This window comes from Elephantulus edwardii, unplaced genomic scaffold, assembly GCF_000299155.1.
Source record: "Elephantulus edwardii isolate Elephantulus edwardi_28Jun2011 unplaced genomic scaffold, EleEdw1.0 scaffold00319, whole genome shotgun sequence".
In the NCBI taxonomy this organism is placed as follows: Eukaryota; Metazoa; Chordata; class Mammalia; order Macroscelidea; family Macroscelididae; genus Elephantulus; species Elephantulus edwardii.
Genome location: NW_006400069.1, coordinates 1,940,438 through 1,960,495, shown reverse-complemented (window position 1 = coordinate 1,960,495; position 20,058 = coordinate 1,940,438). Strand labels below are relative to the sequence as shown.

The following is a 20,058-nucleotide window of genomic DNA, read 5'->3' as shown; positions in this document are numbered from 1 at the left end:
TCTCTCTCTCTCTGTATGTATGTATGAATGCCTACAGTGCAGCTTGGACTTCATCTATTGGTTCTTCATTATATGCTACTTCCAGAAATGGTTCCATGTAAATCAATACATTTTGGTGTAGTGACTTTGTATATTATTCCTTCTGTTTCCTTTTGATTCTTCTGGCATCGTTTAAGATTTTGTCCATACAATCCTTCAGTGCTGCAACTCAAAGCTTGAATTTGTTCTTTAGTTTTAGCTTTAGAAATGCCAGACATGTTCTTCCCTTTTAGTTTTCTAACTCCAGCTCCTTGCACATTTTAGTATAATAATATAATTTGTCTTTCCAAGCTTCCCTTTGAATTTTCTAAAAAAGAAGTATTTAATTTATATTGGTTTGCATAGCATACAAAGTTCATATACATTGTGTTTCATCCTTCTCTCACATTGTGTTTCATACAATCATCTGCATTCATTGTATTTTAGAAAATTAATATTCAGCTTTCTTGAGTCAGCATTCCTTCCTCTTCTTTGTGCTTCTTTTCATTACAGTGCAATTTTCAGAGTGTCTTTAAATATCCATTTTGGTCTTTTCTTTCTTCTTTTCTTTGTAATGATCTTTTGCTTTCTTCATGGATAATAGCGTTGAAGTCATTTTACAACTGATCTGGTTTTTGGTCATTAGTGCTCAATATATCAAATCTGTTTTTAAAGTACTTTTTTTAGTTCAGTTTTTATTCACTTTGAGTCATAGTTATGTTCTTATAGACTTGTTTTCATTTTCTTTGAGCTTACATATGAGTAGTTGATTTTGTGTTCTATAGACGGCCTCTGGCAGATACTTAGCTTCTCCAATGTCTCTCCAAAGATGGAATCAATATGATTACTTTGTAGTCCATCAAATGGGGTCCATGCATATAGTTGCAGTTAATGTTTGGTTGTCCAAAATTCTGCCATGAGATCTCCAACTGCATTTCTCTGAGCAGGCCACATTATATTTTCCAACTACCAGTCTTTTTTGTCTCCAACATTTGTATTCCAGTCACCAATTATTATAAATTCACCTTGATTTTATATTTGATCCTTCTAGACTGCAGAAGTTGGTAGAAATCCTCAGTTTCTTAACCTGTGCTTTCTAGGTTGTTGCGTGTATTTGGATAATAGTTGTATTAATAAGACTTCTATGTACATATATTGATAATATCCTATTGCTCACAGTCTTGTACATCAGAGTAGATCTTGAAATGCTCTTTTTGAGGATTAATACCATAACATTCTTCTTCAATTTGTCATTTCCAGCATATAAGATCATGTGATTGTCTGGTTAAAAATGGCCAATATCAGTCTTTCTCAGCTCACTAATGCCTAGGATTGCAAGACACTTTTCCATGGAAGTAGAAGTCAACAAATAAACTGCTAGATCCATTGGGCAAATCTGTGGCAAAAAAACCTCTTTAGAGTTCTAAAAAAGGAAAGACATCACTTTGATGACTAAGGTGCATGTAACTCAAGTTTTTCAATCACTGCACATGCATGTGGAAGTGGGCAATGAAAGAGGAAGACTTTTTTAAAAAAAAGAATTGAGGCCTTTGAATTGTGATGTTGTTGAAGAACATTAAATATAACATTATGGAGGGAAAGTAAATAATAAAGTTGACTGAACATTGTAATTGATTAATTACATTTAGTCAATGGAAACAGAATGTCTATTAATTATGATATTAAAAAACTACATAACTGGTAAACCTTCATGCAAATAAAACATTATATGAAAAAAATTGTATGACTGGTGAAGTTTCATTCAAATAAAAATACAATAACAATAAAACCCCAAAACTAAATAAGAAAGTACACCGTGGACTTCCTGAAGGACAAACAGATCAGTTTTAGAAGAAGTTCAGTGAAACACTGGATGCTTTTGCCAGCTAATCAGGAAAGATCAAGCTCGACAAAAGGACAAATGATTCAGAAATGAGTCCTCGTGGGATGAAATGCTATCACAGCTACAACAAAGGTCTGGTTCTGTCCCCTGTGAGGCTGCCCTGCCTCAGAGCTGACCAGAGGGCAGCTGACAGCAGCCAAGGCAAGCAAATCAGGCGGGACCAGAGCACAGTCTCAGGCATGTCTAGACCCATGGCCTTCCCAGAGGGTCTCCAGAGCAGTGTAACTGGGGAGCCACACACACTCTTTCCGTGATCTAGGAACTGAAGAGGGAAACAGAAGACTAATAAGCTCTTTTTAGATAACAATTGTTTTAAATAAATAACAATTGTTAGTTTATTTTTCAAATGGTTTTAGAACTAATTGCATAAACCAAATTCCATTTTCCAGAAGACAACTAGCTTATCTATGAACTAGCTTATCTCTCAGATCATTTAATTATGAACCATGTGCTGCCTGGGGTTTTAAGGAATTTTTACACAGGACATATTGGGATGAGTTTCTTTTTTAAGCACTTAAACTGAATAAATTTGATGGAGATGACAGTGAACAATCAGGTGAGGCACTACAGATAAATGGAGTTGGTTCTTGTTAGGCCTGCATGATCCCTGGAATCGATGTGAGAGGTGACCTGGTGCTCAGGGCCAGCTGACAAACAGTTGGAGAGAAATGGCATATCACTATCTGTAAGGCATCACATCCACCAAGATGACAGGACACCCACAGGCCCTGGTGTCACCATCCCAGGCTTTGGTGTATAGCATACAAAGTTAATATACAATGTGCTTCATCTCTTACACCCTGAGTCCCCACAGTGAGCCCTTTGCTCCAAGTCACCCAGCAGCTTCCCATCACACCTGCAAAGGCTGCACAGCCAGCACAATCTGTGACCTGCTTCTTCCTGCTCTCACACTCTCCACTCCTACCTCCTCCAGCCAGAGGAGTCTCTGCTATGACAGTAACTCTTCAGGTTCACTACTAAACCAGGGCTTTCACACATGCTGAAAGTGTTTTTTTGAATGTCCTCCCCCATAGCTTACAATCTTCTTCAGAGCTTTATCCACATGCTATTTTTGTGTGTCCTTCCCCAGACACTTGACACTCCTGCTTTATTTTTCTCCTCAGAGCTTCTCATCATTTAATTTGGTACAGCTTGCTGCTTAGTGATCTTGTTTGATGGCTGACTCCACCCACTGGAAGGCAAGTTCATGTCTGTTTTGCTTATCATGGTGAGAGCCTTGAGATGCTCAAGATATCCTAGTAGACAAGTACTGCACTCTCAAAGGGGGGGTGGTGTCATTATTCTACATATTCCACACAGTATTTGACTATATGTCCTAATGTTTTTAAAAATTTTTACACTAAGATTTTTTAACTCTATTTAAGTTTGCCCATACATTCCTTTTTTTGGTGTATTGATAAATTTTTATTTACTCTTATTTTCCTCTAGTAATCTGAGGTCCTAAATCTTGTTCTGAATCTCAGCTATAGTTGCATTTTAAAATACACATTAAAAATTTGAGAATAAAACCCAATTAGGAAAAAAAAAAAACACCCACAAACCCCAATCGGGGTATCTTAAACTTTTCTCTTTGTTCTCATGCCCAGCCTCATTATTTTTGTTGAATAACTTGGGGTGTGAGGAGGGTAGGACATCCACATCAGCTCTTCAGGTAAAATCCCTCAGTAGGAGATGTTGGAGCTGAAACCCACCTGATGAAAAGGAGCAGCCACAGGCCAAGTAGGGAGTAAGGATTAGGCAGAGCATTAGAAGTGTAAAAAAAAAAAAAAGAAAGAAAGAAAAGAAGTAGCCTAAGGCAAAGACCCTGGGGGCAGGGTTGTTCAAGACCTAAAGAGAGGCCAGCATGGCTGGAAAGGGAGTGCAGATAATGGACAGATGGAGACTTGCTCTGTGAATCCAGAGAAGAACTGATGGTGACTCTTTGGCTCTGGATAATTGTTGAGGAGAGATGGACTACTTACAGGTATGGGAAAAACTGGAGAGAAGTCATTTAGAGGTTCTGGTTGGGGTGGAGGTCAGCATGCATGAGAAACAAGTAGAGGTGTCTGGGGGCTTCTAGCAGGTACAAGGTGGTCAGGCCTCTGAGCTAGACGTGAGTACCTGGTGGTGCCCACCAAGACTGGGGGTGTGGGCAAAGGAACCCCAGGACAAAGAACTGGTGAAGCTAGAGAGGCACACTGCAGGTAGAGTGTGGAGGATGCTTCTAGAACGGGTGAATAGCCTTGAGTGTGACTGAGCATCATGTACGCTGTCCCCACTCCCAGCACCCTGCCTGTGTGTGCACTTTCTCCCTAATCAAAATAGTGGGTTGAGTACCAAGATCACCCCATTTGATAAATGAGATCGTGAGAGGCTAAGTGACTTGTCAAAGTCAGGGGACAGTAAAAGTAGGAGCCAGCATCCATCGCAGGTAACTAGCCTACATGGCCTCTGGAAGGCGTCCTCAGTCCTTTGGAGCCACAGATCCTGGCTTTATATCTAGTGAGGGTTCCTCAGAAAAAGACAAACATAACATATAAGCCAGTAGTTCAAGAAGAGTGAAAACATATTACCATTAAAATGATGCGTGAATATTCATTGCAGCTTTATGCAGATCAGCTCTAAAGTGGGAAGAATCAACTGTCAACTGATGAACAGGTAAATAAGATGTGGATAGCTATCAAAACTCAAACTCATTGCCATAAATTTGGAAGCGACGCATAGCTGACCGTCCAGTGGGTTTCTGAGGCTACAAGACACACAGGAGGTGACAGCCCATTTTCCTCCCATATAGGGTAGCTCGTGGGTTAGAGCTACCTGCCAGAGAGATGTGGCCTTAGGATTAGCAATACAACTCCCCACAAAATATACCACCAGAGTATTGGAAGAAAAAAATAAAGAATTAAATATTGATATAATATGTATTGTGCTTATGCAAAACCTATACTTGGACCAAGAGGCAGTCATCAGAACAGAGCAAGGAGACACTACATGGTTCAAAATCAAGAAAGGGGTCCATCAGGGATATATTTTGTCTCCATACCTTTTCAATCTGTATGCAGAACAGATCATCCGAGATGCTGGGCTGTACTAGGAGGAAGGTGGCATCAGGATTGGTGGAAGAGTCATCAACAACCTGCGTTATGCAGATGACACAACCCTGCTTGCTGAAACTGAGGAGGACCTGAAGCGCTTGTTGCAGAAGGTCAAGGACTGCAGCCTTCAAAACGGATTGAAGCTCAACATCAAGAAAACAAAGATTCTCACCACTTGGCCAATTGATAGCATCAGTATGGATGGTGAAGAGATTGATATAGTTAACAGTTTTAGTTTGCTTGGCTCAACAGTCAACACTCTTGGTACCAACATCCAGAAAATCAAGAGACGAATTTTATTGGGAAGTCAGCTGTCAGGGACCTCTCAAGAGTACTGACGAGCAATGACGTCAGGCTGAAGATTAAGGTGCGCCTGATCCAGGCTATCGTCTTCGCAATTACATGCAATGTATTGGAGAATTGGACAGTGACTAGGGATGACAGAAAGAGAATTGATGCCTTTGAGCTGTGGTGCTGGAGAAGAGTGTTGAATACACCATGGACTGCTAGGAGAACAAACAGGTTTGTCTTGGAAAGGTGAAGCTGGAATGCTCTTTGGAGTAAAGGATTCTGAAGCTTCATCTGACATACTTTGGGTATGTTGCAAGGAGGAACTGGTCCTTGGAGAGGGACATCATGTTTGGGAGAGCTGAGGGATGGCGCAGGAGAGGAAGACCTCTGTGATTGGGGTAATGGGAGTGAGTGTGTCAAAGACAGTGAGGTTGGCACAGGATAGAGCAGCATTTAGAGCTCTTGTACATAGGGTCACTATGAGTCGCAAGTGACTTGATGGCACATAACAACAACAATATGGATGAATCTTGAAAATAGTGTTCTCATCCTATTGACATAAATGCCAAGAAAAGACAAAGTGACAAAGACAGAAAGCAGAGTAGAGCAGCAGGTGCTTGGAGTTGGAGGAGGGAGAAAAGAGGGACAGGGCCTCCCTTAGGGGAGGAAGTACACTGGAACGACACAGTGGCCATGGTGGCAGTGTGAACGTACCAAAAATCACTTCACAAAAAATGATCACAAAAATCAACTCAAGGTGGATCACAGACCTTGAAATATAGCCCCAAACCATAAAGTTCATAAGAGACAAAATGAGACCAAGCTTAGAAGGCCCAGTCTTTGGTATAAAGGGATTACCAAATACAGCCAGAAATTCACAATGTGAAGCACCAGTGGTGAATGGGGCTTTCTAAAGATTAAATCTCTGTGCTCATAAAAAACTTTTCCCAACAGTGTGAAAAGAAAACCAACTGAGAAAAAACATTTGGCAATACCATCTCAGACAAGGGTCTCACATCAAAGGTTTACAGAATCCTATAGGGCCTCCAGGAGAAACAGACTCAAAATCCAATTACAAAATGGGCAAAAGACATGGGAAGAATTTTCACAGAGGAAGACATTTGAATGGCCAGCAGACACAAAGAAATGCTCCAAATCACTGGCAATAAAAGAGATGCAAATCAAAACCACACTAAGATACCATTTTACCCCAGTAGCAGTGGCAAAGTCTAGCAGGGCCGCAAATAGTAAATGTTGGAGAGGATGTGGCAAGATAGGAAGTCTTATACATTGCTGGTGGGATTGTAAAATGGTACAACCACTCTGGAAAGCAGTTTGACACTTTTTCAAAAAGTATAGAAATTCCATATGATCCAGCTATTCCACTGATTGGGATATACCCTGAGAAAATGAGAACTGAGGCACAGAGACGTGAACTCCAAGGCTCATAGCACCAAGAACCATAGCAAGAACATGGAAACAACCACAATGGAATGAATTGAGAAATTATGGTATATTCACACAATGGAATATTATGCAGCACACAGGAGCAATGATTTTTTAAATTACTACCTAACATAGGAGGGACTGAAGAGCATTATGCTAAATGAACTAACTTAGTCTCATAAAGACAAATACTGTATAGGACCACTATTTTAGAATGAGTACCAGGATCCAAGGAGGGGAAGGAGGGAGGGTTTAATCATAGGATCACACAATTTGTTGGGCTGAAGGAGGGATGGGTAAAGGAAAAGGGAAAGATCTGGTGTGAAAAACAATGTATATGAGCTTCATGAACTTTGTAAGTGAACCAGTATGAAATAAAAAATATATTAAAAATAAATCACTTCAGGGCTTACTGTCAAATGGTTTAAACATGGAAATTCAAGAATTGTTAAAACTTTTACTCCAATGGAAAAGGTGTCAAAATTTGTATTTAACTACTGCTTTTTTTGCAAACTTTTGTCACAAGATGCACTGACCTCGTCTCTCTGGATTTCGGACCTGGGATGGCATGTCCTGAATCTCCAGAGTCCATTCCCCTTCGGCCTTCTCTCCCCAGCAGTGCACAGTCATGAATTCCCAGTTTGTAAATCCTTCACTGGAGTGGTCCAGCAACCTGCAATTAGAGATGTGGCAACAGACAGAAAGGCCCTAGAATGAGAGGGGCAGGGGCAGCCGAGTTGGTACTCTGCAGGGGACTGCAACACAAGCCAGGTGTGACACGAGGGGCCAGTGGGCAGGGGCACATAGCTTTTACTTGGGGTTTGGGAGAAGGTGTGGGCCAAGTTCTGATTGTTTCAAACTCTTGTTTCCTACCATGGATAGTAACATACTCTGGCACATGACCATCACCTCCTCGAATCTCCCAAAGAACTCGAGGGAGGTAGGCCCTGCACATGCTTTACAGGAATTCAGCAAACAGTGATTCGTGCTCTCTTCCAGGCAAGTAAGATACTGAAAATACGAAATGCTTATGATAGATGGACTCATTTAAAATTTCCAATGAATAAGACTAATAATTATGTTAAATACATATAAAAAAGCAGTTACTCACATGATTCCACAAACCTCTAAACAACACAAAGAAGTGGCATAGTCTATAGGGAGGTGCACTGCCAATTCAAAAGCAGTGCATGTCTGGGTCTTTAAATTCAGTAGCTGCTCTGAGGGAGAAAGACAAAATGTCCTCCTGCTTGACTTATAGTCTCATAAACCCTGGACCATCAGCTGTGAGTTGTTTCTGACTCTATGGGAATATGAGCCAAGTGAGTTAAACACAAAAATTCCTTCCTCTCAAAACACTTCAACAGGGTAAAAAGGAAAGCCACAGACTGTGAAAAAAATATTTGGTAGTGACCTGTCTGATAAGGGACTTATATCTAGAATTTATAGAATACTCCAGCACCTCAACAACATAAAAGTTAACAACCCAATTGAAAAATGGGCACAGGATATGAACAGATACTTCACCAAAGAAGACTTTCAGATGGTGTACAAACACATGAAGAAATGTCCAAAATCCCTAGCTGTAAGAGAGATGCAAATCAAAACAACTATGAGATATAATCTCACTCCAGTAACAATACCAAAGAACAACAAAGCAACAAACAACAAATGCTGGCGAGGTTGTGGAGAAATTGGAACCCTTATTCACTGTTGGTGGGAGTGTAAATGGTGCAACCACTATGAAAGGCAGTATGATGCTTTCTTAAAAAGTTGGAAATAGAAATACCATTTGACCTAGCAATTCTACTACTGAGAATATACCCTAAAGAAACCAGAACTGCCACCCAAACAGATATATGCACACCTATGTTTATTACTGTCAAATGTCAAACCGGACTGACATGAGAGTTGGGGGGAAAATAAGAAAAGAGGGGCTAAATAATGTGCATACCACATTGAAACAGATGAGGGAAAGAACTGTTTAAAAGAAATGTATGATTAGGAATTATTTGCATGACAACAGTCCAGAACACAAGTTACATAGCAAAGTGGACTGCGGTGAGGGGAGGAAAGAAATTGTGCAACAATGAAATTATTTTTTTTTCCAAAGAGAAAAGTAAACTGGGAGGGAAGATAGCGAGGAAAATGTGCAACAATGAATGAATGGAAATCCAGGTTCTGTATAAACTGCCTTAAGAATGCAATTAAAAGACAAAAGTGTTAAAAAAAAAAGTCCTTCAACCCTGAACATTAGTTTTCTAAATAACAAACCGGCCCTCCTGTTCTAGATGCCAGGCTTTCAGGGGTGTGTTTGCCTGGTGTTTGTGCACCGGCGAGTGTGTCCAAGCAGCAGCTCTGGAGCAAGAAGCTGGGCTGAGGACACAGCTCCACTCTCCTGGCCCTGTCCATCATACCTCTTCGCCAAAAGCTGGGACTTGGTTCCAGATGGGGAGATGAGGTGGATCTGAAGGTCTCCACGGCGTGGGTGGGACAGGGAGATCTGGGCCACCACGTGCTCCAGATAGACCACATGCTGGTCTGAGTGGTCTGCACAGGCGCTGGTCAGCATGGTGGTCCGCAGCGTCTGCACCAGTGGGATGGCCCTGCAGAGAGAAGAGAGCTCATGACTGGTACCTCTCTCCTGGGTAACTGTGTCCTACAGCAGGCGGCACTGCCCTCAAGCCCTGGCTGTGCCTGTGGGTGCCTTTTGTGACCAGTAGTAGTCCATAATTACCCCTTATAGAAGCACCTGGTGGAGTTCCATCAATACCCATTAGTCACTTAACCCAATCCAACTGTAGCCCTGAGGCAACCCAGACCCACAGCAGCCCATCCTGTGCTGGCTTTTCATGCTGTGACCCTTCAGAAGCAGGTCACCAGACCTGTCTCTTGGTTATTCCTAACTCCCCAGCCTGGTTGTTAGTAGTAGCCCCCTAGCCTTCTGTTAATAGTAACCTCTCCCAGCTTTCTGGTTAATAGTAACTTCCCAATAGTAACTACTATTCTGCTAATAGTAACCCTAAGCCTTTTGGTTAATTGTAACCTCCAAGTCTTCTGGTTAGTAGTAATCCCCTAGCTTCCTTGTTAGTAGTAATCCCCCAGCCTTCTGTTTAGTGGCCCAGAACTAAAATTTGAGGTACTAAGAGACTCTTGTTGTTGCTATGTGCTGCAACTCATAGCAACTCTTTATCCAACAGCCCTGAATCCTGCTCTGTCTTGAGCCAATTTCACTGTCTCTGGCACATCTACTCTCACTACCCCAGTCACTGAGTCAATCTATCTCTTCCAGGATCTTTCCCTCACACTGTCCCTCCACCCTTCCAAGCATGATATCCTTCTCTAAGGACTTATTCCTCTTGGCAATATGCCTAAAGTATGTCAGATGAAGCTTTAAAATCTTTGCCTCCAAGTAGCAGCCTGGTTTTACTCTCTCCAGGACAAACCTGTTTGATCTCTTTACAATCCATGGTATAGTCATACTCTTCTCCAGCACAACTCAATGACATCAATTATTCCTCAATCTCCTCTCCTGTCATGGACCTCTCCAGAGTACTGAAGAGCATAATGTCAGTCTAGAGATTAATGTCACCTGATCCAGACCATGGTTTTCACAATTACTTGGAATGTATCAGAGAACTGGTCCAAGTATGTTGTCGCTGTTGTTATGTGTCCTCAAGTTGCCTGGGACACTTAGCAAATCTATGTACATTAGCTCTGAACCCTGCCCTATCCTAAGCCAATTTAATCGTCTCCAACAGTCTTAATTCCATTGCTCAAGTCACTAAGTCAATCCATCTCATCCTGGATCTTCCTCTCCTGCTCTGTTCCCCCATCCTTCTAAGCATGTCTCTCTCCAAGGACTGGTCTCTCCTGACCACATACCCAAAGTATGTGAGACGAAGCTTCAAAATCTTTGCCTCCAGGGAGCAGCCTGGTTTCACCCTTTCTAGTACTGAACTGTTTGTTCTCCTGGCAATTCGCAGTATCTTCAACACTCTCCTCCAGCAATACATCCTAAAGGTATCAATCCTTCTTTCTATGATCCTTAGTAATTGTCCAGCTCTCTGATTCATAGCAAGTAACTGCAAAGACCACGGCCTGGATCAGGTGCACCTTAGTCTCCAGACTAACCTGTTGCTCTTCAGTACTTGAGAGAGGTCTCTGACAGTAGATTTTCCCAGTGAAATTCATCTTTTGATTTCCCAACTGCTGGTCCAAACATAGAAGCTACTAATTATTGTTTGTATAGATTTTAAAACCAGATCCTCATGCTGTCATGGGTTAATGCCCAAAGCTGTGGTCTGTGCAATCCTGAGAGCTCTCTGTTCCAGGGGTCAGCTTTCTCCACAGGACACTGAGCAAGATAACCTTCAAATCCTACTATTTGTTCAAGCCTTAGCCTTGAAAACATAATTTGCAGTGCTAAGTGTGCAACTAAAGAGAAAGTAGTGAAAGTCTGACACTTTCTAATATACATGTCTAGTGGGAACCTTTCTGTTTGTTTTCCTAACAGTCCATGGTACCCTCAATACTCTTCTCCAGCACCACAGCTCAAAGGCATCAATTCTCCTTCTATCCTCCTTAGACATTGTCGAACTCTCTGACGCTTAACAAGTGATAGCAAAGACCATGACATGTATCAGATGCACCGTAGTATCCAGAGAGACACCATTGCTCTTCAGTACTTTGAAGAGGTCCCTAACAGCAGACTTTTCCATCACAATATGTCTTTTAATTTCCTGGCTACTAGTGCCAAGAGTGTTGACTGTGGAGCCAAGCAAGCTAAAGCTGTGAACAATCTCAATCTCTTCACCACCCATCCTGATGCTGCCAATTGGTTCAGTGGTGAGAATCTTTGTCTTCTTGACATTGAGCCTCAATCCACATTGGAAGCTTCAGTCCTTGACCCTCTGCAGCAAGCGCTTCAGGTCCTCCTTGGAGGCAAGGATTCCGAGGTTCCGTCTAACATACTTTGGACATGTTGTAAGGAGAGACCGGTCCTTGGAGAGGGACATCAATCTTGGGAGGGTGGAGGGACAGCGCAGGAGGGGAAGGCCTTCTATGAGGTGGATTGATTCAGTGACTGGGGCAATCGGCATGGGAGTGTCAGAGGCAGTGCGATTGGCACAGGACAGAGCGGAGTTTAGGGCTGTTGTACATAGGATAGCTATGAGTCCCAAGCGACTTGACGGCATGTAACAACAACAACAGTGGGAACCTACTTATTTTCTGTAAATAAGTACCTCATGCAGTTTAGCATTTGCATGATATTAGGTAATAAAGGCTTTCATTTATAGCCAGTAGATGGAAACTAAAAGGCACGCAGTTTGAAACCATCAACTGCTCTGAGGAAGGAAGATGGACAGTCTCCTCCCATATGATTTACTGCCACTGAAAATTCTCTGGGGACTCAGCTATGGGCTGGTTCTGACTCAATGGTACACCGCTCCCATGTCCACCACAATTCCCCAATTAGTAGGTAACAACTTCTCATAATACTCTAAGCTAGAAGTAAAACTTATGTTTCTTTCTGTAACTGCTTAAAAAGAAGGCACTTTCTTTCCTTTCCCCTTCCTCCATCTCTTAAGCCTCACAGAAGCAATCAACTGATTTCTTTACATTTTAAGGTTAAGTTACCCAGTTGCTCAGTAATTTTAAAGAACTCATTACTTGGAGCTTTCCCCTCCCCTCTCTAGCAATCCTGTACCTGAGAATTAATCCCCCTTTGATCATAAAACACTGGAAGGTACCAGCTACCTGCCATCTTTGTCAAGGCTGGGTCTACTTGCTCAGAATTCCCCCCAGACCTGGACAGAAGATACTGGAGACTCTCACTCACTTCCCACGCTACCCCAGAGAGAGGCAGATTTGGGAAGCCCCTGTCTCTCCCAGGCAAGTCAAGAAAACGCCCGCTTTTCCCAACCCGACCCCTTCTCCAAGGTTGGGTTATTTGGTAGCAGGCAGTGTTTCACAGTAATAAATACAAAGCAAGGTACTCGTCTAAAATTTAGGTGTTGGCACTTTTAAAGCCGAGAGAAGCAAAGTACTATGGTCAAGGTTCCACAGCTAATGAAAGGCAGTGGGAGATGCAAGGATATGAACCAGCTCCACGGTCAGCCCTTGACCCTCTCCACCACATGCCTCTCAGGTCCACTTGTTGTCAGATCAGCCCCCACTCCGGACATGGCCCTCTGGAGGGTTTCCTGGGCTGATTTCAGTGGATCATCAGACTTTTCTGCTGAGGCACTTCTGCCTGGATTGAAACCCCCAACCTCTTCAACAACATGCAGCTGAGCATGTGGACCATTGGTGCCATCAGGACTCTCAAGACCATTCATACAGCCCTGCACTTCCATTTAAGGTGTGGGGAGGGGAGGAGCAGGGCCCTCCAGTGAGGCACACTGTACACATGGTACAGAACTAGGCCCACTGGTCCGTTCTTTATGTCCCTCATTCCTGGGGCCTGTCCCTCTCCTGTCCCGTGATGGGAGATAATGGCTTTTCTCTTCCCAAAGCTTGGATTTGCCATAGAGAATGGAATCTGAGGACAAACCCTAGTTATTTAATAATTCTTACTAGAATTTTCTATGAGGCTCCTCAGATAAACAGGCACATTTGTATGAGAAGCGATTTCTGCAAGTATGCTGGACACCTGCCTGTCCTGCCAGCTCTCATCTTGGGGAACACTGGCTCTTGCCACAATAAAGTTGCAAGTTGCAATATACCACATGTGTGCAGGAAATTCCCAGCACCCACCAGTGCATCCATGGAGGCCTGTCCTGTGCCCTCTGCTGCCCTCCAGGAAGGCTGGGAGCCCAGATGCAAGACCTCTCAGCAGTTACATTGCTTGAGTCATAAAAACAAAACAGTTATAAGAAGTGATGTAATTCCCAAGAGGACTTTATAGATATTTGAAAACATGATTTACATGTTCAGTAAATGGTTTTAGAGGCTGCATTCACTCACTGTCTTCTTCTTAGTCCACTCTGTTTACACGTAAGCACATCCTATCGCTGGGCCAGAGCAGAAAGCTTGGAGAGGTCTGGCCACTGTGGGGGCCACCGGGTGAGGAGACCTTCAGCCCTACACAGAGGAGGAGAGGTTTGTGTGTGTGTGTGTAGGAGGCCAAGGCTAAAGGTGGAGTAGTAAATAAGGCAAGACACACCACTGAACAGTTCCTCGAGGCTTGCCAATGGGACTCCTGGAACCTGAGGCCCAGGAAAACTTTATGTGCTCATACTGCAGTACTTCTCCAAGGTGAATCACAGAATGAAGCTGAGACACAAACAGAAGTCTCCACGGAGTTATAAAAAGTGGTTTGTGCCACAGTCATTTGCTAATTGGAAGGGGGCCAATCTGCTCAAGATGATGAGTAGTGAGTAGGCTAGGGCCCACTGCATACAAGAAGATGAGAAGAATGAGGGCAGGGAGAGCAAAGCAAAGGCCAGCCCTCCCTGCCCACCAGTGGGCTCAGTCACAGGTCAGTGTTGGAGTATGGACACTTCCTCCCATGAACCTCTAAGTTCAAGGTGGTGCCAGCAATTAGTGTGCTGGACCCTTGGTGGTTTCCATTATGCCCAGGTAACTCTAAAGAGAGGTCTGAGGATGTACTTCTGAAAAACCAGTCATCAACAGTCCTGTGCAACACAGTCTGGTTCCAGGGCATAAGTGTATCCCCGAGTCACAACCAACTGGAAGGCACAAACTTTTTCTGCTTTACAAGGACTTTAAATCCCTCATCCTTCAGGGCAGGGAGCTCTGGTGGCCTAGTTGGAAAAGAGTTGTGCTGGAACCCAAAGGTATATGGTTCAAATACACGAGCTGCTCCTCAGGAGAAAGATGGCAAGTTTCTTCCCATGCAATTGACTGTTTCCAAACACCCACTAAAGGGTCAGGTATGAGTCAGTTTTGACTTGACATCACATAACAACAATGACAACAACATCCTTTAGGAATAAGAGCTCTGGGAATCCACTAAGTTGCTCTTGGGCTCCTGAGAAAGATGGGCCATTTTCTCCTGGGGAGTTTACAGTTTCAGCAAACTTGCTGGAGGGTCAGCTATGAGTCTGATCCTACTCAAGGCAGTGAATGAGGTATTTCCCAGTGTAAGAGAGCTGAGCTGGGTCTCTCAGGACAGTGGCAGACTCCTTTCAAGAGGTGAGTTTGTTTGAACAAGTTTACATGGCTAAGAGTTGACAGCTGTAAGTGCTGGGAAAGGCTAACTGAGACAATTTATATTAACGTGTAATTTCTAACTGTGCAATTTCAAGGTGAAAGGCAGGTCTTCCATTTCTAGAAGTTGAGGGATGAAGAGTGAAATCCCTGGGTAGCAATAGAAGTGTGTCAGCTTGTTATTACCCCTTTATGTGTACTACACCTGTTCAACATCTTACTTCATGTGTTCTTGTTGAAAGAAACAACCTAACATTCCAAATTTGAAAACTTTTAAACTTCCTTAATAAAAAGAAAGGAAGCATTAAAGTGTTTCAGGAGCCTTGACTTAAGCTCATGATATCAAAAGCCATCACTTTTAAGGATTAATTTAACTCCAAAACAGAGGTGAATTCATCATGGAAGAATGGAAGTTAATCCCCATCCTGCAGTTACTTCAAAGATAACATAGGAAATACAAGTAAATTGTAAAATAATTTCTTTTTGGAGATTAAACAATATGCAAAGATTATAACATATCATTAATACAGCTAAGTTGTATTTTACTCATGAAAGTTTATTTAGAAAAATCTTAAAGCTCCCAAGATAGCTGAAAATGTTCTTTTGACATTAAATTCTAAAACTATTTATACACATAAAACTATTTTCTCAAGATCTGAAGTGTAGGACCCTAGGCTGAAAGTTCAGGGTTGTTGTTCCTAGGGTTGCTATTAGTCATAGTTGATTAGATGGACATAATAACAACAGGATCCAAAAGGAATCTGAAAGATTCACTGGTTCCAAAGACCCTGCCTCAGGATGGAGCTATGCTTTAGCTACTGAACTTGCTCTCCTTTGGAAAGATCTCATCACAGAAAATTGTCACTTCTTGGTGAACTGCACTCAGACTCAATTACTCTGATACTCAAGAGTTCCCATATAATTCTCAACTCTTTTAAATACTCTCTCTTCCTGAGGAAGCAGCCTTTACCCTCCTAGTAACTCGAGACTATGAATTACATTGGACTTCTAGTTTTGTCCAGTGGACTATTGTAATTTAATAGCATGAAAACAGAGAATACTAGAAACAGTTTACAAGTATTTTATTGACTATGCAAATGCATTTGACTTTGTGGATATTAATGTATGGATAACATTGAGAAGAATGGGAAACCCAGAATACCTAATTGTGATCATGTTAAACCTATACATAGACTACGAAGCAACTGGCGGAACAAAACAAAGGTTTTTTGCATGGTTTAAAGTCAACAAAGGTTTTTTTGCATGGTTTAAAGTCAAGAAAGATGTCCATTAGGTTTACATCCATTTTTCATACCTATCCAATCTGTATGCCAAGCAAATCATTTGAGAAGGTGGACTTTAGAAGACTCATCAACAATCTGTATTATGCAGATGACACAGGATGCAATAAGAAGACTTGAAACACTTGAAAAGATTACAGCCCTGAATATGAATTACATCTCAAAATCAAGAAAACAAAAATCCTCACACTTGACCGATAGACAACAGATAGAGAAAATAATGAAGTTGTCAGAGACTTCATTTTACTCAGACCAACAATCAACATGCATGGCAACAGCAGTAAACAAATAAAAATCAAAAGATGTGTGGCATTAGGAAAATCTGCTGCTGTCAAGGACCCTCCCAAAGTTTTAAGGAGCTATGATATTAGTTTAAAGACCAAAGTGCACCTGAGCCAAGCCTTTGTCTTTTTAATTACTTTCTATGCATCTGAAAGTTGGAATAAAGGTGACAGAAGAAGAATCCATGCTTTTGAATTGTGGGGTTTGGAGAAGAGCACCAATCACATGGACTGCCAAAAGACCAAACAAGTCTAAGAGGAAGTGCAACAGGGGTGCTCTTTAGAGACAAGGTGGGTGAAACTTATCTCATACACTATGGACATGTTGTCAGGAGAAGCTGATCCTTGGAAAAAAGACATCACGCTTGGAAAGGGTCAGAGAAAGAAAGACAGACCTGCAACAAGATAGACTGACACAGTGACTGCAACAATAGGTTCACATATCAGAGACTGTGAGCTATTTGGAGAGGAACATGATACTAGATAGGGTGGAAGGTCAACGACGGAGAGGAAGGCCTTGGACCAGTTGGATTGACATGGTGACTGCTGCAATGGGCTCTTGTGTGTCAGGAAGTGTGAGGATGGTGCAGGATAGAACAGGGTCCAGATCTGATGTTCATAGGGTCACCATGAGTCATACTTGACTTGGTAGCACATAACAACAGCAACATGTCCAAAGTGAGGGAAAGCTTAATCATCTTTGCATTCATGTTGTACTCTGCCTGCACCCTCTCCAAGGCATATCTGTTCATTCTTTTGGTTGTCTGTTTTGTTCAGTGCTGTTCAGTGCTCTTTTCCAATACCACAGCTCAAAGGCATCAAGTCTTCATCAGTCATCCTTATTCACTCTCCAGCTCTCAGATGCATAGCAAGTGATTGGAAAGCCCGAATCAGACATGCCTTAGTCCTCAAACTGACATCATAACTCTTCAATAATTTGGAGGGGTCCCTAACTGCAGACTTTCCCAGTGTAATCCATGTTTATTTCCTGACTGCAGGTAAGAAGGGTGTTAATTGTGGATCTAAGTGAAATGAAATTGTTGACAGTTTCAATCTCTTCTTCATCCATACTGGTGTTGCCTACTGATCAAGTGGTAATAATCTTTGTTTTCTTGACATTGAGATGCAATCAATATTGAAGGCTGCATTCCTTGGTATTCTGCAACAAGTGTCTCAAGTCCTCTTCACTTTCAGCAGGCAAGACTGTGTCATCTGCATAATGCAGGTTATTGGTAAGTTTCCTTCCATTCAGCCACATTCCTCTTCATAGAGTCTAACTTTTCAAATAATTTGTTCAGCATACAGATTGAACAGGTAATGGACAGAGAATATAATCCTGACACACTCCCTTCTTAATTTTAAACCATGCAGTGTTCTCCTGCTCTGTTCACACAACAGCCTCCTGGCCCAGGTATAGGTTTTGCATGAGCACAATTAAATGCTATGCGCTCCCATTCTTCCAAATGTCAGCCACAATTTGTCATGATCCACAGTCAAATGCCTTTGCATAGTCAATAAAGCACAAATAAACATTCTTCTGGTATTCTTTACTTTCAGCCAGGATCCATCTGATGTCAGCAATGATATCCTGGTGCCATGGCTTCTTTTTTTTTAATTTATTATTATTAATTTTAATGAAAATCTACAGAGACTTTGGATTTCCATTCATTGTTTGTTGTACTTTTCTCCCTGCCTATTACCTCCCTACCCAGTACACTCTTCTCTTTGAAAAGTAAAAGAAAAATTCTTTCATTGATTTATAATCCCTCCCCTCAGTCCACTCCACTACGCAGCCTTCATTCTGGACTCCTGTCATGACAAAAATACCTAATCACATATCCCCTTTAAACAGTTTTCTCCCTCATCTGTTTCAATGCAGTATACATTATTTATCCCATCTTTCTCAGTCTCCCCACAACCCCAAGGTCAGTCCTGTTTTACAAGAGTGGCACTATGCAGTATTTGTCCTTTCGTGACTGAGATATTTCACTCAGTATAATGTCCTCCAGGGTCACCAATTTTGAATAATATTGCATGAGTTCCTTGTTTTTAAATGCAGCATAGTATTCCATTGTGTGAATAAACCACAGCTTCTCTATCCATTCGTTTGCTAATGGGCACTTAGGTTGTTTCCAACTCCTTGATATTGTGAGCAAAGCTGCAATAAATATGGGTGTGCATATATCTGCTTAGATGTCAGTTATGATCTCTTTGGGGTATATTCCAAGTAGTGGAATTGCTGGGTCAAATGGCATTTCTATTTTTAACTTTTTGAGAAAGTGCCATACCACCTTCCACAGTGGCTGCACCATTTTACACTTCTACCAACAGTGAATAAGGGTTTTGATTTGCATCTCTCTTAGGTCTAGGGATTTTGAACATTTCTTTATGTGCTTGTTGGTCATCTGAATGTCTTCTTTGGTGAAGTATCTCTTCATATACTGTGCCCATTTTTCAATTGGATTGTTTACCTTTGCCTTGTTGTGGTGTTCATGGCCTCTTCTAAATCCTGCTTGAACTTCTGGCAGTCCCGTATCCATGTACTGTTCTAGTTGTTTTAAAATGATCTTCAGCAGTATTTTGCTTGCATGTAATACTGATGATATTGTTCAATAGTTTCCACATTCTGTTGGATCACCTGTCTTGGGAATGGGAACAAATATGGACCTCTTTCAATCCATTGGCCAGACAGCTGTCCTCCAAATTTCCTGGCATAAACTGGTAAGCACATCCAGAGCTGCATATGGTAAATGAAACCAGTAAATTGGTATTCCATCAATTCCTGGGGCCTTATTTTTTACCAGTGCTTTCAATACAGCTTCTACTTCACCCTTCATTACCATTGGCTCCTGCTCATATGGTTGTGATTGTTGTTATGTGCCGACGAGTTGCCTGCGATTCATAGTGACCCTATGTATAACAGCCCTAAACTCTTCTCAATCCAGTGCCAATCATATTGTCTTTGATACACCTACCCCCATGACCCAAGACATGAATCAATCCATCTCAGTGAGGGTCTCCCTCTCTTGTGCTGTCCCTCCACCCAAGCATGATGTCCCTCTGTAAGGACTGGTCCCTCCTTGCAACATGTCCAATATATGTCAGACAACGCTTCAGAATCCTTGCCTACAAGGAGAAGCCTGTTCTCATACTTTCTAGGACAAACTTGTTTGTTTTTCTACCAGTCCATGGTATAGTCAATACTCTTCTCCAGTACCACAACTCAAAGGCATTAATTTTCCTTCTATCATACATAGTTATTTTCCAGCTTTCTGATGCATAGCATGTAATTGCAAAGACTATGGCCTGGATCTGGCTCACTTTAGTCTCCACACTGACATAGTTGGCATTCAGTATTTTGGAGAGGTCTCTCACAGCAGACTTTCCCAATGCAATTTGTCTTTTGATTTCCTGGCTGCTAGTACCAAGAGTTGTACATAGGGGACCTGAAGTGCCTGATGCAGAGTGTCAAGGACTGCAGCCTACAATATGGATTGAGGCTCAATGTCAAGAAGACAAAGATTCTCACCACTGGACAAATTGGTAGC

General features: G+C 42.0%; 1 protein-coding gene across 2 annotated transcripts in view; it reads right to left on the bottom strand.

Moving 5' to 3' along the window:
- Positions 1 to 20,058, bottom strand: part of PCSK6 (proprotein convertase subtilisin/kexin type 6) — a 219,952-nt gene that overhangs the window by 97,763 nt on the left and 102,131 nt on the right. For both annotated transcript variants that reach the window (XM_006901327.1, XM_006901328.1), the window contains exons 10-11: positions 9,171 to 9,359; positions 7,290 to 7,426 (exon numbers count right to left, since the gene is read on the bottom strand). In XM_006901327.1, coding sequence (XP_006901389.1) covers positions 7,290 to 7,426; positions 9,171 to 9,359 — 326 coding nt within the window. The remainder of the gene's footprint in view (positions 1 to 7,289; positions 7,427 to 9,170; positions 9,360 to 20,058) is intronic.